The following is a 16,963-nucleotide window of genomic DNA, read 5'->3' as shown; positions in this document are numbered from 1 at the left end:
GTTTTCCCTTCGAAATGCCTATTTCCACCGTGTTTTTATCCGCGGTGAATCCGCCCCGGAAAAGGTGGCGGATTGGCCTGTCATAATAGTGTGGCCGGTACATTGTCTCCCGGCTGTCTGTTGGCGGTGACCGCTGCGCTGTTTGTCTGTACCTCCGTGGCGGTCGGAGTGTTAAAGTGGCTGTCTGTGTTGGCGGTTTCCGCCACAATCGTAATTCCAAAATTTTTACCGCTGGCCTGTTGGTGGTCTTACCGCCGCTTTAACATCGTCCGCCAGGGTTGTAATGACCACCTAAATATTATTTGGTACCACAGCTAAACCCCTTAATGAGGAAAAGGTACCCATCGGGTTTATTACCACATTTAATAGTGAATCCAGTATTGTGAATAGAATACTCGCTAAGATTTGGAATCTCCTGAACTGTGACTCTATCATTAGTAATTTAGTAGGAGACAAGTCTGCTGTTATGTACTGTAGGAGCAAGTCTTTGAGGGATGTCTTGGTCCATAGTGACATTACCACCAGAGACAGGGATCAACTCAACCACAATCTAACCGGGCTCTACATCTGTGGCAATTGCAAAGTCTGCTCTAACTCCCAAATTCAGAGTGACTATAAGGTACCACACACTAAAACGCAGAGAACGATCATGCAGTTCATAACCTGCAGTACTAGCTATATCATTTATGTACTGGTATGCCTGTGTGGTCTCCAGTATGTGGGCAGCACAGTGCATCCACTGCATAAAAGAATATTGGAACATGTCCAAGAAATCACTAATTACAACAAACATTATCCTGTCGCAAGGCATTTTGAACAACATAATTGTAGTGATTGAAACAAGCTCAAGTTTTTTGGCATGGAGCAGGTGGGAACTGACACAAGGAGAAGGTACAGGATTTTCAAACTGAGAAACTGTGCCTCATGTCACATTACTGAACATAACACCAAAACCCCGTTTGACCTGAGCTCTGACGAAAAATTGTTTGTTCACTTTGTCTGAGCATCTGAGTGGTTGTTCATGCAAAACTGTTTTTAATGTGTTTTTAACTTCAGTGATGTGAATTAGTGTGGATTTTAACATTATCTTTACTCTTTGCTATTGCAGGAGGAGAGGAAGGGACTCTCGACACCAGGCATGCTCGGGTGTTGAGAGGCTGTCCAGGCGTGAGCTCTCTACCCTACTCTTTCAGAGAGGAATCGAGAATTCACACTTTGAGGATTTGATTTCACTTTCACTTTTATTTTGGTTCCTATGCACAGTGTCACTACATTTGTGAACATCTATTCCAAACAATTATGACCTAAAATGATGACCTATTCACATGCTTTGCCCACTTGGGCTTGATGAGAGAGATGACAAATGGGGACATCCTGTCCACTAGGTGGTGGGGCTGGCCCTTGACCATATGAGCATAAATTGGATCTAACATTGGGTTCTGAGAGCTCACTGTAGCAAGACCGTGAGTACCTATGTGTATTGATATGCTACAGCAGGGGCTGCATTGTTCCCCCCAAGATTTGTATAGTGTGCCCACTTGGGCAAAGTTTGAGCCTTGGATTAGGATACATGACTGTCCAGTACATTGTTTAGTTATACGTATGTTGATTGTTAGAAATGGGGTCTCGAGATGGCAGTGGCTTGCAGTCTGTCCAAGTAGGGACCCTCACTCTAGTCAGGGTAAGGGAGTCACACAGCTACGATAACCCCTGCTTACCCCCCTTGGTAGCTTGGCATGAGCAATTTGTCTTATCTCAGAAGGCAATGTGTAAAGTATTTATACAGACACACAAAGTAAAACAGTGAAAACACTACAAAAGGACTCCACACCAGAAAAAGAGCCAAAATTTATATGAGTAAAAGACAACCAAAATGAAAAAAATCCAAGTACAGATGCTCTGTCGATTCGCCTGCAGTGTGGCAAGCGCTGCGTCGATTCTCCAGCCACGGGGCAAGCAATGCATTGATTCTTCAGCTGCAAGACAAGCGCTGCATTGATTCTTCCAGTGCTATGCATTGATGCATGGATGTTCTCCTTCAGATGTTCTCCTTCAGATCCTTCAGATCACCCTCTTGCATTTCCAAGAGCCCAGGAACTGGAGGCACCACTTGGCAAGTAAGGACTATCAGCAGAAGAGCCCAGGCACTGGCAGATTAAGGCGGTCATTCCAACTTTCCCGCTGGGCCGGCGGGCGACCGCCAAAAGGCCGCCCGCCGGCCCAGCGGGAAAGCCCTTGCAATGAGGAAGCCGGCTCCGAATGGAGCCGGCGGAGTTGCAGGGGTGCGACGGGTGCAGTGGCACCCGTCGCGATTTTCACTGTCTGCTAAGCCAGGGGCCCCATGACACCCGTTCCCGCCATCCTGGTTCTGGCGGTGACAAGCGCCAGAAACAGGCTGGCGGGATGGGGGTCGGAATCCCCGTGGCGGTGCTGCAAGCAGCGCCGCCATGGCGGATTCCCTGGGCCAGGGGAAAACTGGCAGGAAACCGCCGGTTCCCCTTTTCTGACCGTGGCTTTACCGCCGTGGTCAGAATAGCCCAGGATGCACCGCCAGCCTGTTGGCGGTGCTTCCGCTGCCCTCCGCCATGGCGGTCATGGACCGCCAGGGTCGGAATGACCTCCTAAGTCTTTGATGTCTATGAGACTTCTTAACAGGAGGCAAGCTCAGCCCAAGCCCTTGGAGAACTTTTGAAAGCAGGATGTAGAAAGCCAAGTCCAGTCCTTTCACTCCCAGAACTGAAGCATCAAGCAGTAGGTCAGCACAACAAAGCAACAGGCAGAGTAGCAGTCTCTTCTAAGCATCCAGCTCTTCTTCCTGGCAGGCTTTCCTCAGTCCAGAAGGATTCTAACTATGTGGTATAAGAGGTCCAGTACTAATACCCCTTTCTGTCTTTGAAGTAGGGAAACTTAAAAAATAAGTCTTTGTAGTGCACAAGGCCCTGTCTTTCCCTGTCCTGGCCCCATATATACACCAGGGAGTTGGAGACTGCTTTGTGTGAGGACAGGCACAGCTCTGTTCAGGTGCAAGTGTCAGCTCCTCCCACCGCTCTAGCTCAGGAAGAACCATCAGCTTGATGATGGACCATCAGGATATGCTTCTCAGCTCCCTTTGTGTGACTGCCTAGAGTGAATGCACAAACAGCACAACTGTCATCCTTACCCAGACATGTATTCAGCAGACTGGCAGAGGCACATAGTGGTTAAGAAAGAAAATGCCCACTTTCTAAAAGTAGCATTTTTAAACTCACAGTTAAAAAACCAATTCACCAGAAGATGTATTTTCAAATTGTGAGTTCAGAGACCCCAAAATCCAGATACCTAGTTACTCCCAATGGGAAATTACATCTAAAAATGTTTTCAAGGCAATCCCCATGTTACCCTGTGGGACAGATAGGCCTTTCAATAGTGAAAACTGAAACTAGCAGTATTTCACGATCAGGACATGTAAAACACACCAGTACATGACATGTAAAACACACCAGTACATGTCCTACCTTTTAAATACGCTGCACCCTGCCCATGGGGCTGCCTTGGGCCTACCCTATTCATGACGTACAGATAATAAAAGAGAACATTTGGGCCTGGCAAGTGGGTGCACTTGCCAGGTTGACCTGGCAGTTTAAAACTGAACATACAGACACTGCAATGACAGGCCTGAGACATGTTTGCAGGGCTACTCACCTGGGTGGCACAATCAGTGCTGCAGTCCCACTAGAAGCATTTGGTTTACAGGCCCTGGGCACACATAGTGCAATTTACTAGGGATTTACTAGTAGATCAAATATGCCAATCATGAAGAAACCCGTCACCAATCAATCAATCAATCAATCAAAGCATTTATAGAGCGCGCTACTCACCCGCGAGGGTCTCAAGGTGCTAGGGAGGGGGTGGGGGGGTTACTGCTGCTCAAAAAGCCAAGTCTTGAGGCGCTTCCTGAAGGCGAGATGGTCCTTGCTTTGGCTGCCAGGTAGGAGAAGGATTTACCTCCTGCGGTGGTTCTGCGGATAACAGGGACGGTGGCGAGGGCGAGGCTGGCTGAGCGAAGCTGACAGGTGGGCGTGTAGAATAAGAGGCGGCTGTTGAGGTATTCGGGCCCATGTTGTGGAGAGCTTTGTGTGCGTGGGTGAGGAGCCTGAAGGTGATCCTCTTGTTGACGGGGAGCCAGTGCAGGTGTTTCAGGTGGGCGGATATGTGGCTGTGGAGCGGTATGTCGAGGATGAGGCGTGCGGAGGCGTTCTGTATGCGTTGAAGACGTTTCTGTAGCTTTGCGATGGTCCCTGCGTAAAGGGTGTTTCTGTAGTCCAAACGGCTTGTGATGAGGGCATGGGTAACTGTCTTTCTGGTTTCGGCGGGGATCCATCGGAAGATTTTTCGGAACATGCGAAGGGTGTGGAAGCATGATGACGAGACGGCGTTGACTTGCTTGGTCATGGTGAGGAGGGGGTCCAGGATGAATCTGAGGTGGCGTGCGTGGTCCTTTGGGGGTTGGTGCGGTGCCCAGAGCCGTGGGCCACCAGGAGTCGTCCCAGGTGGACGGGGAATGTTCGAGGATGAGGACCTCCGTCTTGTCTGAGTTCAGCTTCAGGCGGCTGAGCTTCATCCATTCCGCGACGTCTTTCATTCCTTCCTGTAGGTTGATTTTGGCGGTGGTAGGGTCTTTGGTGAGGATCAGCTGGGTGTCGTCGGCGTAGGAGATGATGTTGATGTTGTGTTTGCGAGCGATGTCGGCGAGGGGGCTTATGTAGATATTGAGGTACGCCGCAGATGATCTCGGTGGGTTCTGAGCGGAAGGGCGGGAGTTAGACCCTTTGGGTTCTGTCAGAGAGGAACAAGATGATCCAGTCAAGGGCCTGTCCTAGGATTCCAGTGGAGCGGAGGCGGGTTATTATGGTACGGTGGCACACGGTGTCGAAGGCAGCCGAGAGGTCTAGGAGGATGAGAGCGGTTGTTTCTCCGTTGTCCATCAGAGTTCTGATGTCGTCGGTGACTGCGATGAGGGCGGTTTCCGTGCTGTGGTTGGCTCGAAAACCAGTTTGGGAAGGGTCGAGCGAATTGTTGGCTTCAAGAAAGTTGGTCAGCTGCTTGTTGACGGTCTTCTCGATGACCTCCTTCCCAGGAAGGGGAGAAGAGAGATGGGGCGGAAGTTCTTCAGGTCGTTGGGGTCAGCCGTGGGTTTTTTCAGGAGGGTGCTGACTTCCGCGTGTTTCCAACTCTCGGGGAAGGTGGCAGAAGAGAGCGAGCTGTTGATGATGCTCCGGAGATAGGGGGCGATGATGGAGTCGGCTTTGTTGAAGATGTGGTGGGGGCAGGGGTCCGAGGGGGAGCCGGAGTGGATGGTGTTCATGGTGATTCTGGTCTCTTCAGAGCTGATGGGGGACCAGGCGTTGAGGGTAGTGGTGGGGGCAGTTGGTTCGGTGGTGGGCGTCAGGGTCTGGGGTCCGAAGCTGTCGTGTAGGTCTGCGATCTTTAGATGGAAGAAAGTAGCGAGGGAGTTGCAGAGTTCTTGTGAGGGCGGGATGACGTTGGAGCAGGCGCTGGGGTTGGAGAGCTCTTTGACGATGTTGAAGAGTTCTTTGCTGTTGTGGGTGTTGTTGTCTAGTCTCTCTTTGAATGATGCCCTTTTGGTGGAGCGGATCAGCTGGTGGTGTTCACGGGTGGCGGTCTTGAGTGCTGACATGTTTTCTGCGGTGCGTTCTCTGCGCCAGGTTTTTTCGAGGGTACGGCAGGATTTCTTGGATTCTTTGAGGGCGTCCGTGAACCACGGGGGTTTCCTGATGCTGGTCCCGCTTGGGTGGCTTTTAAGTGGAGCGAGGTTTTCGGCACAGTTGGTGATCCATTGTGTGAGGCAGCGGGCTGCGTTGTTGGCGTCGGTGGTGATGGTTGGTGGGTTTTGGTTCAGTGTTGAGAGGAGCTGCTCTGTGGAGATTTTGCCCCAGAGTCTGCATGGGATTTGTTGTGTGTGGTGGTGGTGGGTCTCCCGTTTGAAGGTGAAGTGGACGCATCTGTGGTTGGTCCAGTGTAGTTCCGAGGAGTGACTGAAGGATATGTGGTTGCTGGCGGAGAAGATGGGGTCGAGCGTGTGGCCAGCGGTGTGGGTGGGGGTGTTCACCAGTTGCTTGAGTCCTAGGTTGGCGAGGTTGGCGAGCAGGGTGGCGGTATTGTAGTCATTGTTTTTCTCCAGGTGGAAGTTCAGGTCCCCGAGGAGGATGTAGTCTGGTGAGACTAGGGTGTGCGGGCTGATGAAATCGGTGATGGTTTCGCTGAATTGGGCGCGTGGGCCCGGGGGCCTGTAGACGAGAGTTCCTCTGAGGGTGGTTCTGGGGTCGGTGTGGATCTGGAAGTGCATGTGTTCGGCGGCGAGGGGGGTGTATTCGATGGTGGTCGTGATGTTGATGGAGTTCCTGTAGATGATGGCGATTCCTCCACCGGATTGGTTGATGCGGTCCTTCCGGGCGATCTTGTAACCGTCGGGGATGGCTATGGCGATGTCGGGAGCCGAGGAGGCGTTCATCCAGGTTTCTGTGATGAAGGCGACGTCTGGTGCTGTTGTGTCCAGGAGGTCCCATAGTTCGATGGCGTGCTTGTGTACGGAGCGTGTGTTGAGGAGGATGCACTTGAGGTGGTTGTTGGTGCGAGGGCCGGTGGGAGGTCTGCAGGCTCAGTGGAAGGTGTACTTGCAGGCTTGACAGGTGAAGGGTCCATGAGTACGTTTAGGGCTGGCTTGGTAGCAGGTGGCTGTTCGTCCGGGTTTGAGGGCGGTGTCGGGTGTTTTGAGTGCGGTGGGGGCCAGGGGTTCTGGCGCTGGGCGCGGTCCAGGCGCGGACGGGCGCAGACGGGCTTGCCTTTGGCGCGGCCGCCATAAGAGGGAAGGGGGGGGAGGAGGGGTCAGCTGGGAGGTGGGAGGTGGGAGGGAGGACGACGAATGGGAGCAGGGGGGGTGGGCCGCATGGGTGGCAGCGGCGGGAAAGCGGGAAGCGGGAAAGCTGAATGCGGGAGGCGGGAGGGCGGGAAAAGCGAAATAGGAGAGAAAATAAGAAGGAATTCACTGGAGAAAAGCGAGATTGAAAAGACAAATAGGACGGAATTCACAGGAGGAGAAAGCACAATGGAAAAGAGAAAAATAAGAAATACACAGGAGAAGAGCCAAATGGAAGAGAGAAAAAGAAGAAATGCACAGGAGAAGAGCCAAATGGAAGAGAGAAAAAGAAGAAATGCACAGGAGAAGAGCCAAATGGAAAAGAGAAAAGGAAGAAATACACAGGAGATGAGCCAAATGGAAAAGAGAAAAAGAAGAAATACACAGGAGAGGAGCCAAATGGAAAAGAGAAAAGGAGGAAATATACAGGAGAAGAGCCAAATGCAAGAGAGAAAAAGAAGAAATGCACAGGAGAAGAGCCAAATGGAAGAGAGAAAAAGAAGAAATGCACAGGAGAAGAGCCAAATGGAAAAGAGAAAAGGAAGAAATACACAGGAGATGAGCCAAATGGAAAAGAGAAAAAGAAGAAATACACAGGAGATGAGCCAAATGGAAAAGAGAAAAGTAGGAAATACACAGGAGATGAGCCAAATGGAAAAGAGAAAAGGAAGAAATACACAGGAGGAAGCGCAAAGGAACACCTATGAGCTACAAAGAAGTGGCAGGGGGCCTGGGCAGGTGGAGCTGCAGTGGCGGGGAAGGGACCTACCCGAGGGTCAAGGGTCGCTGTCTCTGCCGCGCAATACAATTTAGATAGAGAGCATATACACTTTAGCACTGGTTAGCACTGGTAAAGTGCCCAGAGTCCTAAAGCCAACAAAAACAGGTCAGAAGAAATAGGAGGAAGAAGTCAGAAACTTTGGGGATAGCTGTACCAAAAACTAGTTATGGGTATTTGCATTTTGAAATGTATATCGCAGAGCTGTTCTTTATATTCACTTGTATATGGCCATTTCTTAAACCAGGTGATGATGGTAACCTGATGACAATGAGTTATGCATATTTTTGCTTTACAATTTATTTTTCAGAGATGCTCCTTGCATCTACACATATATGTAACATTTAAAGCCAGGTGCGCAGCCATTAACCGCATGTAGATTGATATATTTTATCTTTTAAGAATGTATTTCCTGGACTTAGCATGTTCATACATTGAGATATACGTATTATAAGATGGCGCCATAATGCCTCTGGATTAGGTATCAGTTATGCCTGCAGTCCGTCATCTATTTCCATGCTTGTATGCACTGGCGGAAACCTGAATTGTAATCAGTGCAACCACACTGAGATAAGAGTCGTCGTGGCTGAGTACAACTTAGACCGTCGTCAGCCTGTCGGGAACAATGTTCCTGGTGGTAACAGTGATCCCTTGGTGGGTCCACCTGCCAGGGTTGCAATGTGGCTGTTGGCCCATGTGGAATGTGGCATTCCGACCATCACCTCGAGTGTGGCGCCGTCACCACAAATGTGGCGTTCCTCGGACCAACACACTTGTAATGAGACCCTTAATGCAAGATCAAGGCCAGGAAGGCCGAAATGCGTTGCATTTTGCTGGTTGCACCCTTTGAAGCACTGCTCTGGGTGCACGTGAAGTCTTTTGAACGAAACATCAGTATTTTGTAAAAAGTCGGGTCCACTCACGACCAACTTCCGCCACCACCGAAGGGAGCAACAGCCCTGAGTGGAATTTTTTGACTGTGTGATATATACCCATATATATGTTCACAATAACACATTTAAAGTATGAAAAAATTATATAATGTAGAATAAATCTTTTTTATAAGTATGCTACACTATGGCCCTCATTACAACCCCGGGTGGTCGGTGCAGAAGTGGCGGTAATACCGCAAACAGGCCGGCAGTAAAAAAAATGAAATTGCAAGCATGGCGGTTACTGCCATGCCAAACCGCCACTTCTACACTCCGACCGCCAGGGTGGTAACGACCGCTGGGCTGGAGACTTCGGTCTCGAGCCCGGCGGCGGACACTAGACCGCCGGCGGTATCACGACCCTGCATACCGCCATGGATTTGGTGGGGTTCTGTACCGCCACAAAATCCATGGTGGTAGGCACTATCAGTGCCAGGGAATTCGTTCCCTGGCACTGATAGGGGTCTCCTCCACCCCTCTCCCCCTCCCGAGAGTCCTCCCCCCAAACCCACAACCCCCCTACCACCCCTCAAAAGGTGGCAGGACCCACCTTACCCCCCCAAACATTGACACACACCCCCACTCCCCTACACGCACACTCACACAAGTACTACACATACACGCACACATACATGCACACATGCACACAGACATAAACGCACACATTTCCCATACACACAACGCACACCCTGCATGCATACACGCACTCACACACCCCCTCTACACACTCACACGCACACCCCCATGCATGCACACAACACACAACACCCCCCCACCCCCCTCCCCTAACGGACGATCACCTTACCTGGTCCGGTGATCCTCTGGGAGGGAACGGGATCCATGGGGGCTGCTCCGCCGCCAGCTCCCCATCACCAGAACACCGCCACACCAAATCCTGGGTTGTGATTTGGTGGGCGGTGTTCTGATGACGTGGCGGTGGAGGTGGAGCAGCCTCCACTTCACCGCCGACCGCCAGTATGGCTGCTGGCGGCTCTCCATCCGGAAAAGGGCGGAGGGCTGCCAGCAGTCATTATACGCTGTGCGAAAAACCACCTGCAATGGCGGTCTTCAGCACGGCGGTACCCTCAGAGGTCCAAATGAGGGCCTATATATAAATACATATATTTATATTAATACAAACACATATATATGTGTTTGTATATTTATGTAAGTATATATTTATAGATAGTATTACATATTAGTAGAATATGTTTAGTTTACATTACATTAACATTATATATTGAAGTATATAAAATTAACAACTTCAACTCCATGCATGTTAAAAAAAACAATATTTTTGTCTATCTTTTGACGACATTAGTGTCAACTATATTTTTTTCACTATTTTTGTACTGACCATAAGTGTAAGAGAACTATATTGTGGTGTACAATATTTTGCACACTATGGGGGTCATTATGACCATGGCAGTCTATTGACCGCCACGGCTACGGTGGCAGTCTGACCGCCACATAATGACCACAGCAGTAGCGCCGAAAACCGCCAGCACTGCCACTCCTTGCAGACGGTGAACAACACGATGGCTGCTGGTGCACCCCACACACTTTGGCATTGCCGCTGGCTCGATTACGCTGGCTATGGACCACTGCCTACTCTGAAAAAAAACGAAACAAAAAGGTTTCGGTATTTTTTCTATTTGCAGCACGTTTTCCTTTAAGGAAAATGGGCTGCAAAAAAAAAAAAAACTGCTTTATTCAAAAGCAGTCACGGACATGGTGGTCTGCTGTCTCCAGCAGGCCACCATCCCCGTGAGTGCCTAGACTCGCTATGGGGTCGCAAACTGCGACCCACCTCATAAATATTTATGAGGTGGGTCTTTGCGACCCCATAGCGAGTCGCAGAAGGTGTCTGAGACACCTTTCTGCATAACATTTTGCGAGGTGCAAATTGCGAGTCGCTGGTACTCGCAATTTGCACCTCGCAAAATGTTTTCTTCCTACATCTGGCCCTAAGATACTGTTGCGGATGATAGTGCGCTTTACAAATAGAAATAACATTACATGACATACTACTTGGTAGCAAATGTGGAAAGGACCAGGGGAATGGCTAGAAAAGGGGTCATGCTTACTATTAAATGGGAGGGGTTTAGTGAGGGGTAAGGAGGAGCGTAGGTGGGCTTGGCAAGGTTCTAGGGAGGGATCTGTATCCACCCAGAAAAGAGTAATCCCGTTGCTATTTACAAACTGCACTTTTAAAATTATTACAGCCAAAAAGGGACCCAAAACATTAGTTAAGCTCAGAACTGGAGTAAGTCCAGCACCACACATGGCCAACCACTGGTACGGCAACACCCTTCTATAGAAAATAAGAAAGACAAGGACTTATAGTAAGTCTGATGGTAAATAATATTAAATTAATTTAGCTTATTTAAATAAGTTAAGAATATAAATAAATATAAATTAATGTTAACAAATATCTAAAAATTAAACATAGATTATTTGAATATAACATAGTTTCCCTTTTTTAATTTGAAAATGAATGTAACCTCATTTTTAATAGCTTATATTTAAACTGGTTTTAATTAATTCAATGCATCACCTTTAATCATCAATACTACATAATACAATTATATTTTTCACATTAGGTTTCAATGTATTTATTTTATTTAAACTGAAAAATATATTTTTAATTTAATTTAATGTATGTAATTCAAATGAAGCAATTATTCAGTTAATAGTGCTGTAGCATTTTTCTCATTTATTCTACATTTAAAATAAATATATAGAAATAATTTAGAGTAATATTTAACATAAAAATATTTTACTGTTTTTTCCCAATTAATTATCTTTTTAATTTTCCCTATACTTCAACATTAAAAAGTCTGACACCGGGGTGGAGGTTTCCCTGTGGCAAAGCATAGGGAAATAATTTGTATACATTTCATTAAAAATAATGGTACATTAAATGTTTAATTCAAATATTTTTATTAAAATAAAACATGTTAAAATACAATAAAACAACTTATTTTTTTACACTAAATTATATTTATCTATAGTTTTAATTATTTAAAGTATTTTATTTTATTTTAACATTATTTCTTATGGGGTTGTATGTTAAGTCCCTGCCTCCATTATATCCAATTAAAGGTCGCCGTAGTACTTGTGGTTAGCCATGTGTGGTGCTGGACTTTATTTTTCAGCTGCAGTAATTTACTACCATTTTTGGTTTAATTTTGGCTGTAGTAACATTAGAACGGCAGTTCGTGAATGGCAATGGGCTTATCTCTCACTAACTCCCTAAATCCCTCACTATCCCTTCCAAAACTGTTGTGAGGACCTCTTGGACCCGAGTTGGTTCCCCCATTGCTTAGCTTCATTTTACATTTCATATTTTACATGTTTTAGCTGCATCACATTTAGCAATTACCTTTTACACACTTCAATTGTGTTCATGATATTATTCTAGGAATGTACTGTATGAGTTGCTTGTTTTAGTTACCCTTTTTTCATCATGTCCTCAGTGCATTCTGCCCAAGGCTAGGAACACAGCACACAATATGCTGGTGCTTGTGTTGCCTATTCAGGAGACAGCTTCTAATATCTAGACATAGAATTGCATCACAGCTGTGCTTCTAACACAGTGTGGTTTTATTACATAAATGTTGCAATGCCGTGGAAGGGGCAGAGGGGCGTTCCACCTGCAACCATCCTTGGACGAATGCTGTGTTCGACATGCAACTCTGCTGGCACTAACCTACCAGCTTCCTGAGAGGACTGCCATCCATGCTACAGGATATGTCCTGACACCATTTTCAAGTATGGGACTAAAGCTAATACTATAGATCGGGCAGGCAGAAGGGCACACCTGCTATGCTCTCAGTATAATCTTAGTGTTAGGTAGGAACCTCTAGAACCTCTGGAACTTATTTATCATGGTTGGATTGTTTATTACCTTTGCCATATTCATAATGCTGGTAACTTTGCTCTGTTTCATCTGCCCAATTATTGCAGCTCACTTTCTCTATGCAAGATGACGATTGCCTCAATAAGTGTACTTATTTTGTAGCTCTCTTTTGTTTTGCCTAGGCATGCATGAGTAATACAATAAAATGGTGAGCTTGGTTTCCACAACTTCCCTGAGGAGTCATAGGGGGTCATTCTGACCCTGGCGGTCCATGACCGCCATGGCGGAGGTCGGCGGAAGCACCGCCAACAGGCTGGCGGTGTTTCCTGGGCTATTCTGACTGCGGCGGTAAAGCCGCGGTCAGAAAAAGGGAACCGGCGGTTTCCCGGCGGTTTTTCCCTGGCCCAGGGAATCCACCATGGCGGCGCTGCTTGCAGCACCGCCATGGGGATTCCGACCCCCTTCCCGCCAGCCTGTTTCTGGCGGTGTCCACCGCCAGAACCAGGATGGCGGGAATGGGTGCCGTGGGGCCCCTGGGGGCCCCTGCAATGCCCATGCCAGTGGCATGGGCAGTGCAGGGGCCCCCTAACAGGGCCCCATAAAGATTTTCAGTGTCTGCTTTGCAGACACTGAAAATCCCGACGGGTGCCACTGCACCCGTCGCACCCCTTCAACTCCGCCGGCACCATTCGGAGCCGGCATCATTGTTGAAGGGGCTTTCCCGCTGGGCCGGCCGGCGGTCTTCTGGCGGTCGCCCGCCGGCCCAGCGGGAAAGCCGGAATGGCCGCCGCGGTCTTTTGACCGCGGTGCGGTCTTTCGGCAGGAACCGCTTGGCGGGCGGCGACCACCGACCGCCGCGGTCAGAATGACCGCCATAGTGTCATCTTCAGGTTATCATAATCGCCTTCCATCCAGATCAATTTACGGGTGTAATGGAGACAATGTGAGGTAGCCAGGCAGACAGTTTCTGATGGTGTGGATGGATTCAGTTCCCCACATTCTGAAGTTCTGCTATCTTAAATGCATGGTCCTATTATCATAGTAGAAACCGAATAACAAACCTTTTCCTCAGTCCTCCCTAATGCCATTCCCTTTATTCACAAGTATTCTGTTTTTCAGCTACTGCCCTCTGCTCATACTAAATATACTACTAAAACCTATACTTACATGTGCAGAGACTCGCAGTCAGGGCGAAGGTCCCCACACAGAAAAAGAGCCATAAACTCCGCACATAGGCTTCTGAATAGAAGGTTATAGTATGTTTATAGTCCTATTATAGTACTGAAAAATGTACTACAAAATTCAGTTTGTGGATAAGCTTTACAGTGTATTGATGGGTCCCACTGTTCGTATACTGCTGCATCAGCTAGTTGCACAATTTACCCATGTAAATCAGTTCGGTAGGTTTCTTGCTGCTCTGCGGTGTTTGTGTCTGTCAGGAGAATCTTCAATCTTCAGGTCCAGAAAGTAGCCTGGTGGATGAGAGACCCTGTGCGTTGCAATTGCCCACTTCGATAAAGGTGAAAGGGTGGACATTCTCCCCAATAGTGGAGTTGATATTCTTAGACATGAGCCCAGAGTTTGCTGTGAAATGGGTCACAGATGAGGGCAAATAAAGCCAAAAATTGTTCGCTTTCATGGAGGATGTGGCTTTAGAGTCTGAATGGCACTTTTTCTTTGGGGTGGGGCACATCTGTTTTGCATATAGTTTGGCCATGTATGTAATAGTATAGATTATCTAAAAGCATTAAAATTGAAAGCTCTAATTTTAACAATTAAGTTCTCACTCATCAAGCAATTATACACCTTACTTTTATGCTTTTTTAAGTAAGTCATCCTAAGTGGCAGGTGCATGTCCAGATATGGGTTTCGATGGTCTTGCTATAGGGACTCGTTAGAGGTCACTAGTAAGGCTAAAGAAGCCTGATATCTTTGGAGGGTTGCTTGGGTTTGTATTAACAGCAGGTGGGCTATCTCCTGTTTGGTGCGATCAAGGCTAATTTGCATTTATCTTGCCCTGTCTATAATATCACAATTAAGCTAAAATGATGGACTGGAAGACAACCAAAGTAAATAACAATAAGTATGACTTATTAAAAAATTATAGTGCATTTATTTTGTGTTTTGTAATTGTCCCTTTCTTCCTGTACCCTGAGGTATGCAAACAATTAATGGTAAGATTTTGTTTTGTCTGGAACCACTGAAAATTATACAACGTAACAACAAACAATATAAAAATTTGGTGAGCCTCTACCAGAAGACCAACATGAACCATGTAACTTTTAATGAACTGATCCAAAATACATCCTCAAAAAAGCTTATAATAATTATGCATACTGTATTATTGATGGCTGTTAATAGTTTTTTATTACTTCTGAGTGTAATGCTTCCCATGTTACAGAATTCAGAAGAAGGAAATTCTGAGTTATGCGTAAGGAAATGCAAAATATTTTTGAAGGGTTAAATGCAGCTGTTTGTCGCAAATGCATAACAGACTGGGCTAATTACCAGGATACGAATTTTCATCTGCAGTTTACACAAGAGTTTGCACAATAAAATATATATAAGGTATACTATGATTAATCAAATTTGTGGCAAACTGATTACACACAGGTTTCTGTAGCAGGTGCTTTAAGGAGTGAGCTACATAGATCTCTGCAACAAATACTCAAAAATGAGCGTGGAACCCTGGAAGCAACCTGCAGGAGTGGCTATTCCATTATGACATTTGGGGGGGTCATTATGAGTTTGGTAGTGGCGGTGGTGGTCGTACCGCCAACAAGCTGGTGGAGAAGACTGCCAAATACTATGACCATGGCTGTACTTCCAACAGAATACAGCCAAACCACTGCCTGCACAGCTAGTGCGGTCAGGCTGCCACAGACCATGGTAGCTACCTGCAGGCCAGCAGAGACCATGGTTCTGCCAGACAGATTACGGGGCTGCAAAGGGCCAAAGTTTCTGCCACGGTCGCACCACCATGGAAACCCAGGCAGAAGCCAACTGTATAAAAGTAGACACTCACCTCCAGGAAGCCATACTCGTCTGGAGCCGCCATGGAACCAGAACTACATATCTTCCTGATGCTCCTGCTCGCCCAACAACTTCGGAACCAGCGACAATGACAACAACAGCAACCATGAGTACACACACTTGCCTGTCACTGTTGTAAACTGTCGAAGCACCTATGCACACACAACATACAAATCGGCAACGGGTGGTGTGGGCGACACACACACACACATAACCTCACACCGACATGCACACTTACACACAGCCACATACACACCACACATATATAGTAAACACGCTACGGCCATCACACACGCACGTCAAAAACACACACCAATCCCCAGATACACAGCACTGGCAAAATCACACACAACAACACACAACACCACCAAACAACACTAATACAGCACAATCGCAACATCATCAAACCATTGGCAAGCACCCACAATAGACACTATCCCTTGACAAATCATACATGCAACACTACGTACCAACACCAGAGAATGAATACACAATCACACATCCACACAACGCAGCATATGACATACCCTGCAAACACACATAACAATTCCACACACACCCATGCACACAGTCCAACCACACACAGGCATACAACACTGCAACTAACACATGTCAACACAAACACGACTCCATACCATCACAACAACATGTCCCCAACATACACATACCCATTACACAACACACACCCATCACTGGGTGACAAATGCTCTGTAGACAACCGCACATGCTGCCCAGACAAAACAGGTAGCACAAACAACACTGATACACAAATGTTCACACACAAACAAAGTCAGCCAAGACCAAATCTGCCCTAAGTAAAGAAATGCAGGACATAGATATAGTGTTGCAATCAACAACAGGTTGGTCCAAATATATATTAATTGTATATAAATACTAATTAGACTGGTCAGAGACCAGTCCAATATATCAATGTGCAACATGCACACAAAGCACATGTGTGTGCCCCCAACTTGACTCCCGACTGCCATGTAACCTCCACAGGTAGGAGCAAGAAGGAAGCAGGCAGGCGCCTCAGTAATTAGGGGCATGGGGGGTTTGGGATTTGGATTGGGAGGGAGACCTTTGGTTTTGGGTTTGGGAGGGGGGCTTAGGTCGAGGCTTAGGGAAGGGTTGGGCACTCTTGGGAGAGGTTGACTTCTTGGCAGAGGAGGAGCATGGGTACTTGAAGGGGGGCAAGGGAAATTTTGGAGGTGGAAGGCCCGGACTTGGGGAGGGACACAGAATGTTTAGGGATATTACGGGTGGGAGAGGAGTAGGGAAAAGGGCAAACTCCAAGAGGAAAGCTTCGTTTGACACCCGGGGACGGTCATGACAAAAAGCGTTTGGGTGTGGAGGGAGAGGGAGTGGTTGTCTGAGGTGTTGTTGTGGCTGTCTTGGGTGCATGTTTGTGCAAGGTATGCTTGTGGGTGGTGGGTGTATTT

At 47.4% G+C, this 16,963-nt stretch overlaps 1 protein-coding gene across 1 annotated transcript in view; it reads left to right on the top strand.

The window, feature by feature from the left end:
• The window catches only part of LOC138260102 (nucleolar protein 58-like), a 67,043-nt gene extending 59,420 nt beyond the window's left edge, over window positions 1-7,623 (top strand). The window contains exon 2 of the mRNA XM_069208253.1: window positions 7,092-7,623. Within this exon, the coding sequence (XP_069064354.1) occupies window positions 7,092-7,623 (532 nt within the window). The remainder of the gene's footprint in view (window positions 1-7,091) is intronic.
• Window positions 7,624-16,963: the final 9,340 nt, after the last annotated feature.

Source organism: Pleurodeles waltl, chromosome 2_1, assembly GCF_031143425.1.
Source record: "Pleurodeles waltl isolate 20211129_DDA chromosome 2_1, aPleWal1.hap1.20221129, whole genome shotgun sequence".
In the NCBI taxonomy this organism is placed as follows: domain Eukaryota; kingdom Metazoa; phylum Chordata; class Amphibia; order Caudata; family Salamandridae; genus Pleurodeles; species Pleurodeles waltl.
Note: the sequence above shows the minus strand (reverse complement) of the source record. Positions and strands in the feature narration are given on the sequence as shown.